The 24,940-nt window shown below is 40.9% G+C and overlaps 1 protein-coding gene and 1 non-coding gene across 2 annotated transcripts; both read left to right on the plus strand.

Annotated features, from left to right (window-relative positions):
• The first annotated feature begins 343 nt into the window (after positions 1–343).
• cul5a (cullin 5a) lies at positions 344–13,816 on the plus strand. Its single transcript, XM_076282099.1, has 19 exons — positions 344–388; positions 1,504–1,613; positions 1,727–1,826; positions 1,954–2,130; positions 2,331–2,472; positions 2,749–2,894; positions 4,453–4,533; positions 4,832–4,925; positions 5,041–5,171; positions 6,710–6,817; positions 7,255–7,319; positions 7,502–7,634; positions 7,763–7,894; positions 8,002–8,125; positions 8,294–8,469; positions 8,636–8,797; positions 9,053–9,171; positions 9,599–9,722; positions 9,837–13,816. Exons 1-19 carry the CDS (start codon positions 365–367, stop codon positions 10,029–10,031), a joined length of 2,343 nt encoding a protein of 780 aa, XP_076138214.1. The 5' UTR covers positions 344–364; the 3' UTR covers positions 10,032–13,816.
• Positions 13,817–14,489: 673 nt separating this feature from the next.
• trnastop-uca (transfer RNA opal suppressor (anticodon UCA)) lies at positions 14,490–14,576 on the plus strand. Its single transcript has one exon. It is a non-coding gene; the product is annotated as a tRNA-Sec (tRNA).
• The last annotated feature ends 10,364 nt before the right edge of the window (positions 14,577–24,940 follow it).

The raw sequence follows: 24,940 nt of genomic DNA on the forward strand, positions 1-24,940 counted from the left end.
TGGGAAACGAGAGGGGTCGTATCCTTGACATGTGACGACGCCTCCTTTTATGGAACTCATTGCATTTGAATCTAAGTTTAGCACTTGGCCAGTCAAATCTGTGTTGTGAGTTTGTGTTGTGCTTTGCTATGCTAAACTTAACAGCAGAAACTCAGAGGACAAAACAAATAGCTCAGTCCATTACATTTCCAAAGTTTTTAAAAGTCATATACTGTATGGATAGAGGTTTGTAGGCCTATGATGAATCAAGAAAAGTGAACGGCCTTGATGCATTGGCAGCACATTATTTGACAGCACTATCTGACAGCATAACGTTACCCAAGTAAAACTCGCGAGATTGAACGAGGGGATAAGTTGAGGAAATATGGCGACGTCTAATTTGTTAAAGGTAGGAGGCACTTCAATTCAATGTTCCCAATATTGTGTTTTAATGCTTCTGTTTGGTATGCCCAGTTGTACAGCTGCATAATGAGAGTATTTTATGTTTAACACGCAAAGCACGCGAGAGACGACATTTTCTGTTCTTTTGGCTGCTGTTCAGTCAGTAAAACATAAAGCTCTTAGCTTGCTAGCTGGCTAGCAAGGTCTTGCCGAAAGCCAACATTTGCTGGCTAACTCGTTCGTTAGACACATAGCTAGCTATTTAGCTAGCAATTTAGCTTGGAATAACGTTAGTCTGCCGAAATGTAATCACTAAGACTAAAACAGTTAGAATAAGTCATGTGAAAAACGGCAGAATGTAGTGTTATTTGAAAAATATTGTCGTCCTTTTCCAGTGCCATTTCATAACCACCTCAGAGTTCATAAATGCAACACTTAGCTGGCTAATGTTAATGCTGGAGTCGCAGCTATTACTCAGTTGATTTTCGGGATTTATATTGTATGTAAACATTGTCATAGAATGTAATTAGCTACTGACAGATTGAAGTAATTACCTCCAAGGTATCAAACATCGATTGGCAAAACTCCAAGCTGTTTAAGGGGAAAGGGTTTTGCCTTCATATTATGTTGATTCTGTCTACCCTGTGCTGCTCAAATAGTTAGTATCATCATTTAATTTACCTAAAAAAGGACTCCGTTACTTTTGAATGGTCGTGTACCCAACAACAGTCAGCATAGGCCATGCAACAAATTTATTGTGATCTCATCAAAAACTAATGTAGGCTACCTTACGACTACCGAGCTTGATTGAATGGGAATGTATCATCTGACTGTTTTGCCCCAAATTTTAGTTGTACAATTCCGACAGCCATCTAAATTTCCACTGTTCAAAAGCCTCAGTTTTCCACATCGTAGGCCTAATATTTCAGCTTTTAATGTTAAACAATTTTTCTAAAGGCCTAATATTTCAGCTTTTAATGTTAAACAATGATTCTAGAGATGGCAGTGTATTTTATTTTCTGATTGACAAGCCCAGCAAGCCCAACAAGCCCAGTGTTAAGTTTGTTTGGACTGCTCAGCTTTTAGGTTCTAGGCCCAAGTCATGTGTCATTTTACCCCCAGAACAAAGGGTCCCTCCAGTTCGAGGACAAATGGGATTTGATGCGGCCAATTGTCCTGAAGCTGCTTCGTCAAGAGTCTGTGACCAAGCAGCAGTGGTTCGACCTGTTCTCGTAAGGCAGAGAAGATAATGTTAATTTTCATGCCTGAAATTATGAAACAATAATCTGCTTTTAGTTTCTGGTGCATGTGATGGCTGATGCCTGTCACTTTGTTCCTCTCACAGAGATGTCCATGCCGTCTGCCTGTGGGATGATAAAGGTCCTGCAAAGATCCACCAGGCACTGAAGGAGGACATCTTAGATTTTATCAAGCAAGCTCAGGCTGTGAGTTAAATACTTTGACCATTCTGATTCTTGTTTCTTGATTTCATAGCATAGCCCACAAATGCAAATTGCATATCATATATACAGTATACATTGAACTATTGTCATCTCTGCCTCCTTTGTCCAGCGAGTACTCAGCCATCAGGATGACACTGCTCTGCTCAAGGCCTACATTGTGGAGTGGAGGAAGTTCTTCACGCAGTGTGACATCCTGCCCAAGCCTTTCTGCCAGCTGGAGATCACTTTGATGGGCAAGCAGGGCAGCAACAAGAAATCTAATGTGGAGGACAGTATAGTGAGGAAGGTGAGGACTAGAGGTGGGTGGGTGGGTGGGTGAGGGGAAAGGGCAATAGAGCAATGACTGGGAATGAAGAGAGACAAGGTTTTACTGCACAAAAGAGGGGGATGAGGTTTATGCCATTAGCACGGTTCAGTAAGTTTTAATAATGTTACTGTAATTTTAGTAGCCTGTTGAAGCTGAATCATGTCTGGTCTCGTTTGAAGCTCATGTTGGACACCTGGAATGAATCCATCTTCTCGAACATCAAGAACCGCTTACAGGACAGTGCCATGAAACTGGTTCATGCAGAGAGGCTAGGAGAGGCCTTCGATTCACAGCTGGTCATTGGGGTGCGGGAGTCATATGGTGAGATTGGCTAACCATCCATCTTCAGTAGTATTGTGAAAATTTGAAAAACTGTTCCATCAAATGATGAAAATGATGAAAATACATTCTTGGCAGGTGCTGATGGCCATTCAGTAGAAGTGGTTTTGCTTACACACAATTTTATATGAATGTGTATATAATGAGTTAATCTTCACATAATGAGATGCCACAGAGATTCTTTCCTGAGGTATTTTTGACTAGGCTGGATGCTTTTGTCAGATCATGTCGCTGACAATGTCCAACGTCTCTCCTCAGTGAATCTGTGCTCCAACCCAGAGGACAAGCTGCAGATCTACAGGGACAACTTTGAGAAGGCGTACCTGGACTCCACTGAGAGATTCTACAGGACACAGGCGCCTTCATACCTGCAGCAGAATGGCGTGCAGAATTACATGAAATATGTAGGCATTGATTAATTCAAGCAGCCAGGGTTTTAGGGATTCATATTGTGTGTGTGATGTAAGGTCTAGAGTTAAATGCTGTGGAGATATGAGTGTGTGTGTGGTGTTGGATATACAGGGGTTGGATTTTTAAACTGAATCACCAGGTTAGACCACAGTTTATTAGTATGGGGTTGGCAGAGGCTGTATAGAGGAGAAGAGGCACTTAAAGAATCCTCCAAACAAATGTATGGGGACAGTTCCTAACACCAAGATGGTGGTTGTCTACACATATCCGCCCCTTCCCCACCAAGAGCCAATTGTTGACCAAACAGAAGTTAGCAAGTTAACATAAAGAATAACATATTTTAAAGCCTTATGTTAGTGATTTGGGGCAGGATATTTATACCAGATTTAAGTTCAGAGTGAAATAAGAATTCACCTGACGACATTTTTATGTCCATATGACCTCCCTATTTTGAGTTACATATCATGTCTCCCCAAACATTTGAATATCAGCTTGATCTTCTCAGTCCAAAATAACCACCTGGAGACATTGGCAAGATGATACACTCACTAATCCTAAATAAACAACTGTATTTGCTTAAAATATAGTGTAAGACGCTTGTGAAAGAAAGATATGCAGCTTTCAAGTGACAAAAACAGCAAATTCCCAAGTTCACATTAAAACTGTTGGACATGAAAGGCCACATGGACTACAAACGAACTACAACGTGACGACAAAAGTGATGACGAGCCCCTAACTGGGCAACTCTGTTAACAAAATCAAGCCCCAGTTTCCGACCTCTGACTCACACATTACGTGACGTGAATGATGCGGAATGATGATGTTTTCACTGGGAAAAAGTTTTTTCCGAAGCCCATGAGCGCTAGGTTAGTCATTCCAGAACACTGGCCATGTCACTACGTGATGCTGGTGAATCAAAACGTTTCCTGACTCACCCCTCCAATACACCCCAAAGTGGCTCAATAATATTCAGATCTGGGGACTGTCCTATGAAAGTGGGCTCATCCAAGAGCAGCCCGACCATGAATATTGACCTTGTGGGGGTCCGGCTGAACAGTTTTGGTGGAAACAGAAGAGTTGATGGTTTTATGTCGATCCGGGTTAGTACCCGTACATCCCTTTCAGACTATTGGATGTGAGTCATACTTTGTGGTGGTTTGCCGACATTACTCTAGATATCATGATTGTCGATATACCATGAAGACTTGCTGTCCTGGTCACAGATAAGCCAGCAAGACGCACACTAACAATTTGTCCTCTGATATGTCTCCCATTATGTTATGTGGATTGCAATATTTGATGTACAGCTGTGTTATTGCGTTGCTAAGACAACCTTAACACTCACATATGGCATATGAAATTAGTTAAGATTGGCTACCAGACTGTGCATATTTAGGCATGAAACCTTAAACACTTAATTGACCAATGTTTCAGTTTCATTGTCCAACCCCTGTATGACCTATTTATGGACACCTCAAGAGCGGTTAGGCTTATTTCCGGTCGTGGCTTTGTACCTAATCAAAATTCTGTTGTATTCATTGTGTTTTACAGGCAGATGCTAAGCTGAGGGAGGAGGAGAAACGTGCCCTTCGGTATTTGGAGACGCGGCGTGAATGTAACTCTGTCCAAGCAGTGAGTGTCAATATACTTTGATGCATCATGTCAAATTGTGATTTCACTATTGTCACTGTAATTGTTCAAGGTTCATTTAGGTTAAACCTATATGTGATTTTAAGAACATCTGTGAAGATTCACCCTCTGATTTTGTGTTGCATTATTATTTTTGCTCGTTATTGAAGAATTCATTACATTACCTACTACCTAATGGACAATTTATTTTATTATTTAGATTGAACAGAAGTAAGAATGGATGCATATTATCTTGGTGTCAGAATACACATAATATCTAATGGTGTACTGTCTCTTGCAGCTTATGGAATGTTGTGTGAATGCTCTTGTGACGTCCTTCAAAGAAACCATTCTGGCAGAATGTCCTGGCATGATAAAACGCAATGAAACTGACAGTGAGTGAGACAGCTTTGTGGAGTTCAGAACTTTCTAGATAGAATCACATTGGCTGTTGTCAGTAGCGTTGGATGTATTTGGGTCTGAAGAGTACAGTCTGTGATTGTTCCTCAGAGCTGCACCTGATGTTCTCGCTCATGGACAAAGTCCCCAGTGGAATTGAACCCATGCTCAAGGATCTGGAGGAACACATCATCAATGCTGGACTAGCAGACATGGTAGCTGCGGCTGAGACTATCACTACTGTGAGTATGCACATTGTCTTCTGCACAGCATTTAACTGACCTGTACATAGGAATTGAAAGCGTTCATGGTCATTATATATTGAGTCTACCTATAGGTACGGTAAGGTAAGGTTGGTGCATTTTAGAAAACATACAGTAGCTAAATAAGTTAATAACTTTATTAATTTCACAAATGTTAGGTAAGTATATAAAAAATACCCTCATAACTGAGTAGTGGATTTGAGTAGTTTATGGTGCAAGTACTTGGTAAGCATGAACAAAAGATGCCAGAGTTGCTTCCACATCTTTTGATTAACTAGTGCAGTGCCTGTTCAAACATGCCATTCCTGTAGAAAACCTGTAGCCCAATTACCTGCCTGCTTTAAAAATAGGATGATGGGGAGGGGGGGGACATCATTCCAGCTAAGCATTCAAAACTGAATATTATAATATATTAGCCTATAATTATTGTGCAGTAAGCAGAATTTAGGCATGGGACATTTCTACAGATCAGAATGACATAAGCCTAACAACTGATTTGAGTTAAGGCTATATGTTTATTGTTAAGCTTATTGGATAACTTCCTGATACTGAAGACAGTTTTGTGGAATGATGCATCATCATTTGAAATTTGCAACGATGTGACTCCATCACACTCTGTCTGCCACTCGTTGTCTAGCTGATCGAAATTACATAAGCCTAAAGCTTTGATGTAAGGCTATGTTTAGCCTATTGAATAGTTAAACGATATAGAAGACAAACCATTTTGTAGAAAGACGCATCATCATATGAGATTTGCAACGATGTAACTCAAAAACAGTCTTTGGTAACATAAGTGACGTCTCTGTCTGCCACTTGTTGTCTAGCTGTGTGGCACGTCTTCTGAAACGTTGTTAAATTCTGAACCATTAGCCTATCACTTGTTTCAATTTGGGACCTTGCAGTCGGAATTGTCGTTTGTTTATTCAAAGTCCAAAGTAGCCTGGGCTGTTCGAAGTGTCAGTTTATTGCACATACTTTTTTATTTAATTTTGAATAGCCACTAAATAACCGTGTTGGTGTGTTGTTGCAAAATCCGCGGAATCATTTTATGCAAACAAACTGCATACAGGGAGTCTTTATCGTTTAGGTCAGACATAATAATCATCCAAACATCTTGCATCTTAACCCGTGATTCAGTGCTACCAAAACTCTGCTTATCCTCTCTCTTTGGTCCTGCGCTGTGCTGTGTAAGATGGTCCTACGCTGTGCTGTGTGAGAGGGGGAGTATCTATGGTAGAGCAGAGAAAGCCAACGTATGCTTCTTTTACCGATATATTTAACGATATCTTTTGCATTACTTCTCCAAACAACATCAAACATTGAAATCGAACGCACGAACGGTTCATGCAGTTAACAGACAGACAGACACACACACACACACACACACACACACACACACACACACACACACACACACAGACAGACGTTCCTGCAATTTATTGATAGATATGCTAGTTGTGCCATATTTTGCATGTTGTTGTCTTCATGTTTTTGTTAATGTTGATGTCTTTGTCCAGGACTCTGAGAAGTACGTGGAGCAGCTTCTCACTCTCTTTAACCGCTTCAGCAAATTAGTGAAGGAGGCGTTTCAGGATGACCCTAGGTTCCTGACAGCCAGAGACAAGGTAGGTTCAGTTCAAACAAATCTGCATTTCTGTCTGGGTAAATTGTTTAATAATGTCAAGTATTAGACACAAAGACATGAGATGAGAATGGGGACCTTCTGGTAGCTAATTAGTGACAAGGTTATGACTCATCTAAATATCATTGATAATTTCAGTTGTGGGACCTACGATTTGGTTTGAATTCCGACTCTTGGTTTGTCAAATTAAAAGACTGAGAACTTGTAAATGATGTTCATTGCATTGAAGCAAATGACTCTCTCACAATAAAAGCCTGTGTGTATATTTACATTCAAAATTGCATGATATTTAAAAAGATAATTTCCATCGCATTTGGAGTCCAGTTTGATTGAATCAACTAAATCAGTTGGTTGATCTGCAACTCCTGGTAAATCCCTCTGTGTTCCTTGTTCTAATGGTGTAAAATGTCCTTGTTTCAGGCATACAAAGCTGTGGTTAATGATGCCACAATATTTAAGCTGGAACTGCCAACAAAACAGAAGGGGTGAGTCACTTAAGATGAGCCAAATTGTATTGTGGGTTTGTATGGTGCTCCATTACCATTGATAAACACTGACTCATAATGTTACTGTACTGAACTCCTCCTCTTATTTTTGTGTCAGTGTTCCCTAAAAATAACTGTGTGTGTGTGTGTGTGGGGCGCGGTGCGTGTGCATGTTGTTGCAGGGTGGGCTTAAAAACACAGCCGGAGTCCAAGTGTCCAGAGCTGCTGGCCAACTACTGTGACATGCTGCTGAGGAAGACTCCGCTCAGCAAGAAGCTCACCTCCGAGGAGATAGAATTAAAACTAAAGGAAGTGGTAAGAGTCCTGCAGTACTTTTTCTCCCCGTCTTTGATTTTGAGACATTCTGTGTCAAAAACTAATCTTTTTTCATGATTTATTATTAATTAACTATCATCACTCTTTTCATTTTTGCCACTTCGTAGCTATTGGTGTTGAAGTACGTCCAGAATAAGGATGTCTTCATGCGGTATCATAAAGCCCATTTAACGAGGCGTCTGATCCTGGACATCTCGGCAGACAGTGAGATAGAGGAGAACATGGTGGAGTGGCTCAGGGTGAGCAGTGATGTGGAGTTCTTAGCCAGTTTGTTTGCATTGGCAGCTGTATTTTCTGTAAGGATGTTTGGGTTTACAATGTCCTTTGTCTTTTTTACTGTCTACAGGAAGTAGGTATGCCTGCAGACTATGTAAACAAGCTTGCCCGGATGTTCCAGGATATCAAAGTATCAGAGGATCTCAACCAGGTCTTTAAGGAGGTGCATAAACACAACAAATTAGCATTACCAGGTAAGGCCATGTTGTTAGCCACTGGGATTTAGTCATGGTTGGACTTTTTTGGTCCTTTCATGGACAGCACCATGTTGTTGTAAGAAGAATATTTGACATTTCGATTTTTACGTTCGGTGATGGTTGGGTTTTCTTGCATCAAAGTGATTTTCTCATCTTGATTGATAGCGGACTCTGTCAACATCAAGATCCTGAATGCGGGTGCGTGGTCACGAAGCTCGGAGAAGGTGTTTGTGTCCCTGCCGACAGAGCTGGAGGATTTAATCCCTGAGGTGGAGGAGTTCTACAAGAAGAACCACAGTGGCAGGAAGCTGCACTGGCACCACCTCATGTCCAATGGGATTGTAAGTATTCTACTCCACCTGCATGAAGTCCAGATGAGGAAAATTAGCTTAAAACGAGACAAATTATTATGCCAATCATTATGTGTTGATTAAAATACTGCTGTTTATGCCCGATTCAACAGAAGTTCATAGCAATAGACAATTCATGATTGTCTTTACCCATCAGATCACATTCAAGAATGAAGTGGGGCAGTATGACCTGGAGGTGACCACTTTCCAGCTGGCTGTTCTCTTTGCCTGGAACCAAAGACCCCGAGAGAGGATCAGTTTTGAGAACCTGAAACTGGCCACAGAGCTACCGGATGCAGAGCTCAGGCGGACACTGTGGGTAAGAATCTCGGCAAAGACAGGTGGTCCCCTGAGAATGACACTAAGGATTTAAGGTTATATTCCATTTGTTCAGTAGGCTAGCTGAATGGCCAAATTCTTAGCAATTTTATGACCATTTACATCTTAAGCTAGTGCAACCAAACCTAAGTTACAGCAATTTAGTTACAACTGGCTTTTGGCTACAACTTAATCTGACTAACATTTGTTTAGCCCCTATTGTTTTTTTCTCACTTTGTCTTCTATGTCTTTGCAGTCTCTTGTTGCCTTCCCAAAGCTGAAACGTCAAGTCCTGTCATATGAACCTCAAGTTGGCTCACCCAAAGACTTCACTGACAGCACGCTGTTTTTCGTCAACCAAGAGTTCTCCTTGATGTAGGCATTCAATTTGCATTGGTCTAACAGTGGAATGCCATGTTATTTTGGTTTTGTTCAGTAGTTGTGAAAGTAGGCTGGGTCTCCCCTAGATTTTTTTTTATTTCCTGAGCAACTGTAGTCTGAGAGAGATTGCTCTGTAATGGGTTACAGACTATCAGAGAATGTATCTGACTTCACATGGAAATACTGTATGCATTGCATCAGGCAACAATAACTGACTGTAATAGTTTTTGTAAAGTGAAGTTTGAATACTAAGGCATTATGTCTGAGAGGCCCACCATTAGGAAAGCCACTTGAAGTAACAACATAAACATGTCAACTTAACTAAATGTGATTACTTACACTGCTTAGCTGAGTAGGATGGAAATCTTGCTGTGAGAATTCAATATGATTAGTGTTACAGCTTAAGTCTCTCCTCCCACAGAAAAAACTCCAAGGTTCAGAAGAGGGGCAAAATCAACCTGATCGGACGTCTCCAGCTGACCACGGAGAGGATGAGGGAAGAGGAGAACGAAGGCATCGTCCAGCTGAGAATATTAAGGACGCAGGTAAGTGGATCAGGAAGGGCCTTTCACCCAGATTTTAGATGGTTAGAGAACACAGTGGGTGTTCTCCAGTGTCCATCAGTGCCTCATCACCTCCTCTCTGTGTGTGGCCAACAGGAAGCCATCATCCAGATTATGAAGATGCGCAAGAAGATCACCAACGCACAGCTGCAGACGGAGCTGGTGGAGATCCTGAAGAACATGTTCCTGCCGCAGAAGAAGATGATCAAAGAGCAGATCGAGTGGCTCATCGAACACAAATACATCAAGCGGGACGAGACGGACATTAATACCTTCATCTACATGGCGTAGCGGAGACACATTTGCAGACACTAAGGAAGAGATTGACAACAACGATGATGATGATGATGACTTTGATGAGAAGGAGGAGGGTGTTGCCGGTGGGGGGGTTCATCCGTAGTAGGAGTGGGATGCCTTCTGGACCCTGTACTAGCTGCCGGCCCCCTCGTCTGCACACAAAACAGGCTGGTTTTAAGATCAACAGTCACAATTCATTATAGCCAGAAGAAGAAAAAAAAAAAACACAACAACAAAACTATCCCTGCCTTATGTTACATTTTAACAAGAAAAATGAACTAGGGGATAAATGTTTAACGGAAAAAAAAAGATACACAAGTGATAAAAATAATTATTATTATTTTATTTTTGTTTTGTTTTGCCAATGGGTAGACAGGATGCATGGTGGGCAGTTCGCCGTTTGTGTGTCTACATCATCTTCAGCATGCTGTCTCTGGGGAGCCCCTTTCCGTTCATCACAGGACTTGTCTGTGCAGTGTTTTGGACAAACGCCCCTGTTCCCCATCCACAGGTCTCAGCTCCATCCTACACCACCCTCACCCCCACCCCGCCCTGCCGCCGCCGCCCATCCAACCGCGTCCCCACACCCACCTGCCACAGCGCCACCTGTCCCAGCACACATCCCAACACAAGCAGCACTGAAGAAGAAGAGCAAGCGCACCCCACTCGCTTTCCACCCACTGACGATGTCGCGGAGAAGAGCAACCCATCAGCCTCCAACGTCACTCTGTTCCCATGGAAATAAAAAGAAAAAAAAAATACAGAAAACGACTTAGATGAAAGCATCAGCACTTTTCACTTGCTCACAGTATGTCTGCATGGCTTTCTTTGGCTTGTTTGTTTATGTTTGTTTGTTTGTTTGTCAGTTTCATCCCATGCTTGTTTTTCCCCTGCAAGATTTTGTTTGGTTTGTTTGTTTGAGTTCATCATTTGGTTGTTTGATTTTTGCCAATACTTGATTGGTTAGCTGTGGGTGTGAAGTGCTTTAAGCATTCTGGCGTACAAACTTCATTGAAGATCTGCAGCCCCAATGGCACATCATCAGACAGGGAGAGCCCTGTTTTCACACTGCTAAAGTTTTGTTTGTTTGAGTGTGAACTAGCTATTCATTGTCATTTGGGTTCAATCCAATGTCAAGGTCAGACAGAACGTTTATCATGGCATATTAACTGTTTTCGCTCTTATTTGGGCTGAAACAGAGGTAGTTATTCTGAAATGGTTACATGAACTTCTATCATCTGACGCTTCCCAGAGTGTGTGGTGTGAAGATTAAGTACTCATCTCAGACGCAATGTGAAACTAAGTGTATTGCCAACTCTGCCTATGTTGGATAGCAACTGAGAGGTGAGGCCCCTGGCCATTTGCTTGATGAAATGTTTGTTACAACTTTTAAGTTTAGCATTGAAGAAATAGAAAATTCCAAGTGGAACTGAGGTTTGTGGTGGCACTGAGTTTAAGTGACTGCACTGCATCACAGAAATGTTTAATAACACCAGTAACACAGTGATTACATTCGACCTTGGTACGAGATGGAGCAACTGTTGACGTGGTTAGCAAAAGAAGGAAAAGAAAGCACTTGTGAACCTAACAGCAGATGTATCGGAAGTGGTGCATAGAGTTTGGAAGAGTTACTGCCTGTCACTTTGATGAGCAATGTGGAGCTTCTCCTGTCACCGGTTTATGCCCTTGTGTGGTCACACATTGCCAAAGTAAAATTCTGCATAGTCACATAATTTCTATAGATTACGTGGAGGATGGCCTATGCCAGCGTTCACTAATCTTAGTCATTTTATGACAATTTTTTAGATGTTTCCTTATTCATCTTGTCTTGTGTAACTCATCTCAGTCAAGCTACAATCATTTAAGGAGGAAGTAGCCATTGTTATCCACCAAGTTTCAATGTCCCAGATTTAAGAGATGTAAATTCCATTGGGATTTCTTTCCTGGTTATTTATTTGTTATTTATGCCAGAATATATGTGTGATTGAATGTTTGATAAAGAATGAGTGTAGCCTTTACTACATGTTGCCTCTTAGGATTGTACATAATAACTTTGAATTTGTTTCAATGAAAAAAGGTTGGGAAGGTTGCAACACTATCTCTTGCATTTCGCAGAGGTCTTTTTGTCTCACCAATGATAACAAAAGTGACATGTTCCTGTGTGTCGGTGAGAGAAAAGATGACAACCTTTGTTCTAATTGTCATAAATATCAATGCAGAAGTTCACCAGCTTTTGTTCCATTTTTTGGTCCCTTTTAAAAAATATATATATATTATTCCATGTAAAGGGAAAAGTTACCTTTAGACCGTTGCTATTTCCCATACAGCAGTTATTAGCAATTCTGCACATTCGTCACAATTTTTACATTTCAGTTCATAAAAGCCTAGTCTGCTTTGCAGCACTTTTATAACCATATGACTTGTGAATTAATAACACACATATGGACAATATGAATTTAAACACACTTTGGGATTAAATTGTATTTCTATGTTAACCACTTGCCATATGAAATGCAGAGTTGAGTTGCATTACAGTTAGTCTTGTTCCCTTCTTTAAAGGTGGAAATGGTGTGAGACTACAATCATGTAATTCTGCAGAAATTATTAAAAGATGGTTTTCGTATGTACATACATGTGTATTCTGTGCTTCTTGTTGCCGGTACAGGATTTTTCTTGCATATGTTCACGAATTGCAAGCTTTTGCACATCAAATCAAACACACAAATACCTGAAACACAGTATCAAGAAGCATAGACTACACCACAGTATTGGGAAAGTGCTTTTTCACTCTTCGGCAACTATCCAAATGTTGATTACAGCAGGTTTAAAAGCATTCTACCATTTGAGGACCAAAATAAAATTTCCCCATATACTTCAATACGGTCAATACTGAGTTCCAAGCACATAAATTATTTTTTCATGCATCGCCATAACTTCCCAAACCATCTGTGCACCACTCTTTATCAGTCCAGTGTCATCGCAAACTCAGTTCACTGCTTTCTGTAACAGTATGAGATTCTATCAGTTGAAAGCTCAGACAGGGTAGCTGCCCCATTAACAGATATAGAACAAGCACCAGAGATAGCCACTATGTGTGTGTGTTTCTCAGTATGATTTGTTTGTTCTGGATAACTTCAACTGGAGTCACTTGTGCAAGTAATTTTGGTAGCAGACAGCAGGAACGAGTCAAGTGCTCCTCGGCATTTGGCAGCATAATGATGACTGTGTATTTTTCTTGTTACCATCAATCATATTTTTACATTGTATTTTAGCCCTAAACATTTAAGTTTTTTTTTTCTATTTACAGTCATGTGCTGTAATTATTGCATTAAATAGACATGTTTGTAGACATTCAAAAAATCTTCCATGTAAACTGCAGTGTTAGGAGGCACTGTAGCTTGTTATTGGTTTTGTGTTTGAAAAAACACAATCTCGTCTTCATTTCTTTAAAAGATTGGATAACAACTAAGCAGGCATGTCTGTTTCTTCAGATCTAGGGTGAACCTTCATGATCAGACTGACATTTCAGGTGGGGAGCTGAGTGTGTAGCCTTGTGAACTGAAAACTTGAAGTAAAATCTTTCATCATTATTTGTATTTATCAATTGAATGTGTGCCACTACTCAGCAAGGACATAAGCCGTACAGTGTTTGAATGGATGTTCTCTTTTCTTCTTTTGCAGTCTGGTTGGAACTACTTTGATGTACTGCATTTTTGAACGAGTTACTTTTTTAAGTTGTATAATTTATTTCCTGGCAAATAAAAAGGTCTGGTAAAGAGCTTCTGTTTCTGTTTTTTTTGTTTCCAACTTCCCTTGTCCACCTGTCATATGACACACACAGGGAACAAATCATTTGAATAGATTAGGCTACTAGATTAAAAGAAAGTCAGGACAAGTTTTTAATACTGCCATAGGCCTACATAACTGGTCGAGAAATTTCAGGCTTGTGTTTTTGGCGTGGGTGACACGTATGGCCTACCATAGATATATGGGGAATACACAAAAATGTGTGTGTGCTAACCAGGCTAGCCATGCAGCCTACCTGAGCAAGATGTAGCCTCGCAGCACGTCTTTTTCTGTCTACAGTGTAACCAGATTTAAAAGACAACCCGTCACAGATCATAGTTAAAGCCTATACTGATCATTCCTACATTGTATAACGTTACTTCAACCACTGAAAATAGGAAACGGACAGGCAACAATGTTGCTCTCCTCCACATTGGGCATGCTCTCTTATTAGCATATTTTACCAATAATGCATTGCGGTATACAGCCCACTCATTCATTTCTTCGTGACTTTCACAAAGTAAAATATGTAAGCACTACAATAACGTGTGATGAAGACGTCTAATGTAGGCCTTTACAAGTAAACAAATGTCTCACAGCAACCCTGAGTAACTTTCATAGAGATTTTGGTAGCTATAAGAACAGTCCGCACGCACACACTCTAATGCCCGGATGATCCTCGGTGGTCCGGGGTGCAGGCTTCAAACCTGTAGCTGCCTAGCGGCAGAGTGGTTCAATTCCACCTTTCGGGCGAAATTGTTTGCAATGCATTGACAGATATATTAATTGTACAGTTAAATTGTAGCATAGACCAGTGGTTTTCAAAGTGGGGGCCGCGAGCAAGTTGGAAGGAAAAATAGAAGCAATAAATACATTTGTAAAATATACCTATTACTATGAGGGTTGTTATACAATGTCATTATAATAATTTGTCGCATATCTGAACATTATATTTTCCATGATAATGACTGGGGATAATAGTAGAGTGATAGCTCTCATATAGCAGAAAGCCCCAAATGCAATTTTGACACACTGTATGGTCCATCGTGAAGTGCTTGTGGCTAAAATATTTATTAGGATTAGCTTAATGTATTTTTACATTTGCTGTAGTATTGTTGATGGGATTAATAACACATCAAGGGGTTCCTTGGCCATAACCTAGTGGTATTTGGGGGGCTTTGTCGTGAAAAAGTTTGGGAACCCCTGGTATAGACAATGACAGAACCCGTCTAAGAACCTGGCCACTCTATTAAGTCTCATAGTACCGAATTTTGGTTGCAGTTCCACTGGGGGGCGATCGCCCATGAGTGCAAAATGAATGGGAGTCTATCTAGGCCAAATTTGTCTATTTCACCTGATTGTCGAAATCTCACATTTGAGTTGACAGCTGCACTCGTGGACGAACGCCCTCACGTGGAACCATTAGGAACTGCAACCAGTTCAGAAACCGGTTTTTCGAGAGTCAATCTAGCCCAAAAAGACAAACAATTTGCAACAGAAATGTCTCATAGTTTTTATAGTCCTAATACCCTCCTGAATCATACTAAAAGCCTACCGCCGTAGATGGTGTGATTTTTTTTCGAGACTAAAAAGTTGTGCCCAACACTGTAAATTAATTGGATTACAAGAAATCTGTAGGTGTTACTGAAGTGGATATTCCTCCTCCACAGTGTATGGAAACCTAATTTTGAGAAAACACCTAGTGAAAGGGAATACATTTTTCACTATTAACTATTACAGACAAGTCATTAACACTATTAACAGACAAGTCATTGATTTTGAAATCTGTAATAGACAATACTAATATATAAACCACAACTCAAGAGACAGATGTAGAAGAGAAAGCCCAGTAGGCACTTTAATATACAAAATATGAGGCCATAAAAAAAAATCTTCCAGGCTTACAGTAGGCTATGAGAAACAAACAAAACCACCAACTATGTTTATGTAAACAAATAAAGAGCAGGAAATTACACCATTATCAAAAGAGAAAAAAACCATTGTTATCTACTGTGGGCACGGCTGTAAGATTTGACTCTGTGGCAATGTAGGCTAGTGGTAAAATATAGAGGTGGGTAAACTATGAATTCTTTGATCTCAGTGAGGTGAACTGCGCCTGGTATCAGATTTTTTAAAAAGGCATTCAGAACATGTTTGATGATGGTGGAGGTTATTGTCCAATGTTTTATACCAATGTTAATGTTTTATACCAGTGGTATTAAATTGTTCCTACTCCTAGAGTGTTGATGAGTGTACATATTGTGTATGTGTGATTTTTGAATGTTAAAAGTTGCAATTGGTGAATAAACTCTTTTGAGGGGTGGATAAACTAATAAGAGTTGGAGAAACTCTAGCCTATTTCTGAAATTTCAGGATAAACTGTGTTTACTTGTGTTTAGCCTCCACTACATCCTTGGTGGCAACAACAACAAAAAAGTTAAATCCATGTTCTCAACCAAGTTTGTCGACATATTTGCACATACCTCTGCACTCTGTGCAAGCTAGGGAGCAGTCGAGGCATTGACGACGGCAATTGCAGCGCATTGGTCCTGCAGGGTCCTATATGATCAGGAATGAGGCCCCATTCCTCTGGTGGTAGGAAGTTTCCCATTCATTGAACTTGATGGTAGCCTACACTCTGCAGCTATGAAACATAGCAGGTGAAGATGCTGTTGAAGTTGCGAGGGTGGATATAGCCTAGCTGTTTTGCTGTCAGGTCATTGAGAGAATCTGCTTCTTTGCCTTTGTAGATCTGAAACGTTTTTATAGTAAGTTGACCATACTGACCAGGACCCTGCACCTCAATTTTTGTTCAATCTTTTGCGCTGCAAGGCTTTTGTGTTTAACTGATCAGCTACTAGGCCTACTGGATACCTTTTCATCTGTTTTATCGTATATTTCTACACATTTTATATATTGAATATGTTTTGTATAATTTTCAGTTTTACTGATTATTTATTAAAACCGGAGCTTGGAGGCTAAAACCTGAGTTTTCTTGAAGGAGTTATGTTGAACGTTTCATTTTCTTTTTTTACTGGCCTGTCAGCCTCAGTCTTGTGGTCATCTTCGTCCTCTGCCTCGCTATCCATATTAACGATAACGAACGACGTTGAGTATTTGACGTTAGGTAGACTATTCAATCTTCACTGCTTCTGTCTCCTGTAACTGCCAACACAGACGCGCTAGATATAGGCTACATAACGTCCAGAATGCACCAGAATACTAGCCTGACAAGCCAGACCCACATTAAAATGTAGGGTCTGGGCACTCACCGTTCGCAGTGCTCAGTCCGAGGGGCGGGATAATCAGTTGTCTTTCAAATTCCCTCTGCACGCAATAGGACAGCGGCAGCGCTTTGAGTTCCATGCGTTTCCCACCAGCGGAGCTAGTTGGCTAGTTCAAACCATGGGCGTAGATTTAGGGTGGGACGCTAAGGACTAGTCCTAATCAATATTTTAAGATGACAAAATTGTCCCCACCAATATTTTAGCGAACTTATTTGTGCTGCTGATCATTTCGACAGCCAGCACAACAGTACAAGAAACATCGTCATATGATTTGCTGAAAAACAGAGGGGGAGGGGGAAGGGTTATCTGACATGCATGCTACAGTAGGCCTACACGCACGGAGAGTGTCAAAGCACAGGCTACTGTTTGTTTGCACCAGTCAAGTGAGCGGGTGTGTCAACGACAACGGTAAGTTAGGGCTGTTTTGCCACCCAAAAAAACAAAGCTTTTTCATTGCAGCAAAATAATGAGCCATACAAACTGGCAACTGGTGACCAGGCTTTCAAATGCTGATTTTACTGTGTAAAATAGCATTAGCTGTTAGGATATTACCCAGGATATTGTTACAGCTAACCTAGCTTCTGTAATCTTTCAACCAAAGTTAGCAGTGATGTTGAATAAGGGTGTGCCGCACGGGCAGTCACATAGGCTATTAGTCACCATCTCTGACTGTTAGGCTAATTGGGCTACCAATCTTGCAGTCGCAATAAACAATGGATCCGAGACATTTTCCTGTTCCTATATTCTGTTTATGTAGGCTAATGTATTTGTGAATGTATCCTGCACAATGCAAAGAAATAAAAGATAAACTGGTGCATTTCCATACTCAGAGAAATTAACATTGCAAGACACTTATGGGACATTCCTAGCCTAGAAATCTAGACGCACCCTAGCGGCGGCAAATTAATTTGCTCAGCCTGTACGTCTAGTATCAAACCATAGGGATTTCTATTGGCTGACGCCGTGGACGTCATCCAATCACAGCGCTCTATTTTGTTAGAGAGTCTTAAGGCGGGCTTAACAGGATAAAGACAGTCCTGCGACGGTGAACAACAAGGAAGGTGGCTATGGCGAACGAAGAGCGGTTGTTTGAATCGGCATTGGCGTCAACTTGGGAGGAGTTGGACTTGTGCTTTTCTTTGAAAGTTGAGCAACACAATGCACTTAAGTCATTCTTTTCGAAGAAGGATGTATTTGCCGTTTTGCCGACCGGATACGGATATGGTCGTAGCGCTGGCCTATTACATTCTCTGCCCGCCCCTTCGATTAAGCGAGGTGAATGGTTCGATTCCAGACTATACATTTCAATGATATAGGATGGCCCGCCAATCTCTTCTATGATCTCATCCCAGAAAGATTTTCTTTGACTTGTTAGTTTTTTTAACATTTATTTTATCTAATGACATAGCAAACATGATGAATTGAATCCACATATCCTTGCACTTGTGAAACTATTTTTCCTCTTAAAGTGACAGGCACTCAATTAGATTTACACACCAAATGTGATGATACAGACAAGTGTAGCCTAATAATTTAAATATCAATATGATGTAATCAAATTACTAAATATGTTTAGCTATTAGTAATCATGCAGATCATAAAATACTATAAATAATTCTCAATATACATTTATAGTTTATATGAATTCCAAAATATGAAAAAGAAACCTATGACAACCATCACTTTATATGTGTGTGTGTGTGGAGGGTCAATCAAATTCTATGATTGCCACTGATGTGAATAATCTCACAAATCAAAGAGTGGAGTGCACGCACATCTCCAAATTTAAACAGGTGCTGGGTATAAGGCTTAGCCGACAGGGATACCTGACGAAGACCTCTGGTCGAAACGTTGTACTAATAAACCACTCTGGGAGCTTATAGAAACAGTGTGCAGGTATCTTTTTATTTTTCAATGATCTCACAAATCACACAAACCAAATCAAATTTTAAAAAATCGCAATAGTATCGAAATCGAGATTCTTCACTTGCTATTGGTATTGAAACAATAATGTTGGTATCGTGACAACAGGAGTTGTGGATATGTCCCCACCAAAGCTGAGACCAAACCTACGCCCTTGGTTCAAACGTTTGCCAACTTAATAAAAGCTTAACTCGTGTCACACTGTTCGCCAGCAGCAACATCCATCTTATTTGTTTTCAAGTAGCAGGGAATTCAAGCCAAACCGTTGCAACTCTGCCATCAATCATTATGTTAAGCCCACCTAACGACTCTATACACGATTTCATTGGCCTGATTAAGTTTCGATTTCTGGAGCTCACAAGCCAACGGAGAGTTGCTAGACTAGCCCTGGCAGCAAATATAATTTGCTGCCGCTAGGGGCGCGTCTAGATTTCTAGGCTACCAGAATACAGGAAATCAACAAACAAATTAAAACATTTCTGGGGGAGGACCCCCCCTCCCATATATGTGACAATTAGTGGGGGGCCCTTAAGACATCTGGGCCCCAGGGGCCCAAAAGTTCATAATCCGCATACACATTTCCTCTGATTCCTGCAACACAACACACAATTCAACCAGGGGCGTCACTAGACCTTATTCACTGGGGCACGTGCCTTAGTAAAAGTCTCCAGTGCCCCAGTACAATGCTAGCGCTGCTCTCGCTGGAAACAGCATTCATGAGCGCATCTCCGTGCCTGCTTTAGTCATGACTCGAGCCTGTCACTTACCAGCCAATAAAAATAAACAAGGAAAAAAAGAAAGGGGGCATAATAGCCAATCAGGAAATAGCACCTCTGTAGCTGGGTAAGATTGAACGCAACAACGAATGAAAATCGTTCACATGATTCTTCTGAGTGTTTCGTTGTACAGTGGAAACCGCTGGAGCTCATCACATCACTTTGAGTGAGTAAGTCGTCCCGTTTTAATGTTAATGTCACAACTTGTTTCACAGAAAAAATGACAAGTAGATCGCTGTTAGAGAATGTTGCCCACATAATTAGCATCTGTTTTTCAATGGTTAGTCATTGTAGCCTAAATTTAGCAACAGTTTACCAGTTTGTGCTCTCTCCCTCACACACACTCACACAATGCGTAGGCTGCATGCACACATGCAAAGAATTAATAATGATTTACGTATACTGGGTGGGCAGCCGTGGCCTACTGGTTAGCACTCTGGACTTGTAACCGGACGGTTGCCGGTTCGAGCCCCGACCAGTAGGCACGGCTGAAGTGCCCTTGAGCAAGGCACCTAACCCCTCACTGCTCCCCGAGCGCCGCCGTTGAAGCAGGCAGCTCACTGCGCTGGGATTAGTGTGTGCTTCACCTCGCTGTGTGTTCACTGTGTGCTGTTTGTGTTTCACTAATTCACCGATTGGGTTAAATGCAGAGACCAAATTTCCCTCACAGGATCAAAAAAGTATATATACTTATATATATACTGTAGAGAGTCCTGAAAAAAGTAGCCTATACTGTTTGTGAAGCTGTCCTACTGTAAAACTAAGCATAGCCTTCTGATAAACTATTCAGAGATGGACATCAGAAAATTCTTCCTGAACAGAGGGAGAGGATCAGTGAGGAGGGAGGTATGATAATTGCCCACATTAACGGTAACATTAACATTTATGTTGGTAGCCAGTGCTGTGATGTGATCTATCGTTTAATGGCAAACTTAAATAAGTTTGCTGCATTTGCAAATGTAGCCTATAATAATCTGCACAGATTCTGTGCAGATTATTATAGGCTACAGTTCGGGAGAAAATAGATTAAAGGCCCGCCTACACTGAAAACTGATTGGTTGATTTAGCGAAACAGGCCAATCAGGATGCTCTACGTCTTGGATGCGCTCAGACACACACGCGCCACCCCCTTTCTTTTACTAGGCGAGTTCGACTTCGACTGAGTCTGACTTGGTCTGGCTTTCTACGTAAACGTGATCTTCAGAGGCTAGCCGGGAGGAGCTACAACAGAGGGCAGCTCATCCCGGACAGACAGGCTACAGTCTGCCTGACGTGACTCGCGGGAGACATCGCGGAATGTTGTTTGCAATAAACACAGCAGAACTTTCATTCTTACTCATTAAAATGAGCATGATGACTGACGAAATAAATTCTTATGATGTAGTTTAAATAAACCACTGTTGTCATACAGTTAACAGGCCTGCATTGTAGCACATAAATTCAATATCAAGTGTTTCCCCCTATATGTGTGTCTATCTATTTAACCAACAGCAGAAAATAACAGAATATCCAAACGTTTTCAGTAGGCTAGCCTACCATTGTTGCAGAAACCACGTATTAGAAGGTATCCCTTCGATTTCTGTTTATTTTTGCATATTCCAACATAAGGAAGCAGCATGGGACTCCCGTCAAAATGGTCATGAGGAGATTCCTCCTAAATGGCCCTATCACGTCTTTGAACTGACGTCATGAGGGCGTGTTTCAGCTCGTGCAGCTCGTAGAAGGCAACTGCAAGATCTGTCTGCAGGCTAAGACTCCCGCGATATTTTAAGGCCATGTGACATGGTGTCACGGTGGTAAGTCCCTCCCCGGCTGACAGAAGTCGGACAGAATTTCTAACCAGCAAGCATTGCGTCCATCCCAGTATGCATTATGTTCAACCCAGCATTTATCACATCAAGTCAGATCTGCACAGATCTGCCTCAAGTCGAACTCGCCTAATATGCGGGAGACTCCTGGAACTTCCGGGAGACTTGGGATGTCTGGGTCTCACACACTCACTCACTTAGCACCTGAGATCAATTAAATCTGTGAGTCTTTAGTCCTCAGGGCTCACTTTGGGATTGGCCCTCTCTGAGCCCTTTCCCTAAATCAGCATATTTGAACACTTTACTCAAGGGCATTACCATTACATACATATTTGCATTCAAACCAGCTAATAGGCTAGCTGAAATAAAACCATGCCAATCTCTATGGTGAAGGGTATGTGATGATGTGTGTTTAATTCCAAAGGCCAGGGGAACTTTATCAGGATGCATAGTATCCTGGATCCATGAAATAACTGGTCTTTAAAAAGAAAAATCTGCCTGCCTCAACGGGAATTTAACATATGGGTATGATACTTATGAGCACCTTTATTTTAAGGAAGAACATTTATTTATTTACGATACATTTTTTATTCACAGAGAAAATTGGTGTCCTTAAAGGTTGGATTTTTCCTCATTTTTTAATTAAGGCATTAAGACACATTTTTAAAAGATGAATTGTTATTCCTCTTTTGAGTCAACTTTAGCATGTGTATGCTAAGGGTATGTAAACTTCTGGTTTCAACTGTAGTTAGATGACAGTTGTGTGTTAGATGACAAATCTGAAAAAAGAACAACATAAATGTTTTTGTTTTTATTATTGTTACGATTGTTGTGTTCTATAAAATAGAAATTCACACTGTCCTCATGCCCCCAAAAGCAAGCCGTTGGCAACGGTGGCAAGGAAAAACTCCCAGCTGGAAGCTGGAAGAAACCTTGGGAGGACCCAGGCTTTTGGGGGAACCCATCCTCCTTGGGCTGGTGCTGAGACAGCAGATGGATGGAGCGGTGTTCGAGAGAAGCTGAAACAGGAGAAGTCAGGCTTACAGCACAACTAATGTTCCCTTTACACCAGACAAAGGGAAATAATTTGCCAGTATCCGCTCATTAAATTAAAGTTTGCTTATAGGCAGGGTTGGGTAGTAACTAATTACAAGTAATCTGGATTACGTAATCAGATTACAAAAAATAAGTAACTATAATCAGACCAGATTACATTAAAAAAAAATGTGTAATCAGATTATAGTTACATTGTCGAAGATTACTTGATTACATTTTGTTTATGTGTTTCAGTACATACAGGGATGGGCAAAAATACATCAGGAAGTAGCCTATTTTTTTTTAAAAATATCAAATACCCTCTTTTTAGTTTATCATAATGAACTACAAAATACTGTATTTTTGTATTTTGAAAATACTCAAAATACTTTTTACAAGGGGGCATGGAATCACTTTGTAAATCAGCTTTTTTATCCCAAACATTTAGGCTATTAAAACTTGAATAAGGCTACATATGGAATATCACACACCAGAAATTCCAAAACGGTTCAATAGTTATAAACAGGCAAATTTATGAGCAGGGATGGATTACTGAACAGGCCTAACAGGCCCAGGGGCCCAAGTGTTCAGGGATCCCTGTCTGCGTGAAGTCACTACTACAGTATGTTCTCCAGCCCTGATAGGAATAGGGCCCCTCAGCCAAATAACATAGGTTATATTATTCACCCTGATAGCTAAACGGGACCCCCTCAGTCAAATAACACAGGTTATGCTATGTGTGATAATCATGCTTTGTAATTGCCATCTTTTATTCTGTCATTTATTTGCACAAAACTTGCCAGAAGTTCTAATTTAAGGGGTTATTGCTTTTTAGTACAACCAACCGCGACCCAGCTAGAGGATAAAATGAATGCCTATTTTTTCACTTCATGTGAGTGGTTCTGTGCAGAAATACATGAGCAGTTGATAGTCATAAGAGGCTACATGTGTGCTATATTGTAGCAGAACTAGTGACCGCCAACCAGACTCTGAAAAGGAGGACAAGTTGTCTATAAAGTGAGGACAAATTGGCCAAAAAGGCTTATTAGTTGTGTAACTGTAGCTAGCTGGTACATATGTGCATGTTGTGTATGTTAGCTTCCTTCCCTACGCCTTAAGAGATGTGCTAGTTGCAGCAGCCTGGGCCTTTAGCTCAATTGTTAGCACGCTCGACTCCCGAATCCAAGGTGCTGCTGTTTGTGGGGCTGAGCGTGCAAATCAATACAAGGCATTGGTGCCGTGACCCGGATCAGGACTGAGGTTTAGACATAAACACGCAATTTGTGTGCTACATGTTTACCACAGGTCTGCCAACTCTCACTCATCGGCCGTGAGACTCACTAATTTTATTGGCTTCACATGCTCTCACACCACACACTCCCGATTTCTCATGGTTAAATGTCAACCCGATCGGTCAAATACCTTTTTACTGGGGCACGTCGCTCTATACTGAACTGCTGTGCCCCAGTAAAATCTCAAGTCCAAGTTCAACTAAATTGCTCACAGAGTAGGCCTACTCATCACATAGATATCACACAGCATAGGCCTATCACGTGAGCGAATCTAAGCTTTCCAATCATATTAGCGCCAGGTTGCTGTGATAAATGGTTAACGTTGTATGAAATTTAACCATATTTGCATTCTGCGCACCCATTACTCTCGGTGAAATATCTCACAAACTCTTCACTTAAAACATGGCAAACTCTATATCACAATAAACAGCAGACCTTACCAAATAGGAAGAAAGCATGCCTCTGTAGGCCTATAATAAGCGGTTCCCGAGTAATCTGGTTTTAAAATTGCAACAAATTTCTACATGGTCTCCAACTTCGGGCAGGAATTATAATGTATTTTAATGTAAACTATTTGTGTCAGTACATACATTTTTGTAAATTGCTTAGTCACAGAGTAGCATACCCCACTATCATGGTTCTTATATCCAGATAGCAAAATCAGATTGGCAAGCCGCTTGTGGCATGTGAAACTCAGCACATACTGTATGCTTTGTGGTTGTGAACTTATTGCAGTATCATCATAACTATTCCACCTATGTGTGCATGGTTAAAATTCTGAAGTGCAAAATAGTTTAGGCTACAGCACAAATATTTCCATCCATATATAAAAATAATCACCTTTTCAAAGTGCACCAGATTGATGCATTAAAATGTTAGAATATACAACAGTTTCTTCCGGGGGGAGCTCTCCCCCAGGTCTCCCCAAGGATGATACATCAGAGCTGAGGAAAACCCTTTGGTCTTTGGCCACCAGTCCCCTCTGTTGTAGTAGTC

Source organism: Alosa pseudoharengus, unplaced genomic scaffold, assembly GCF_046254945.1.
Source record: "Alosa pseudoharengus isolate Yale_2024_CS ecotype anadromous, Long Island Sound unplaced genomic scaffold, YU_APseudo_1.1 YU_APseudo_1.1_scf_13, whole genome shotgun sequence".
NCBI classification, from domain to species: domain Eukaryota; kingdom Metazoa; phylum Chordata; class Actinopteri; order Clupeiformes; family Clupeidae; genus Alosa; species Alosa pseudoharengus.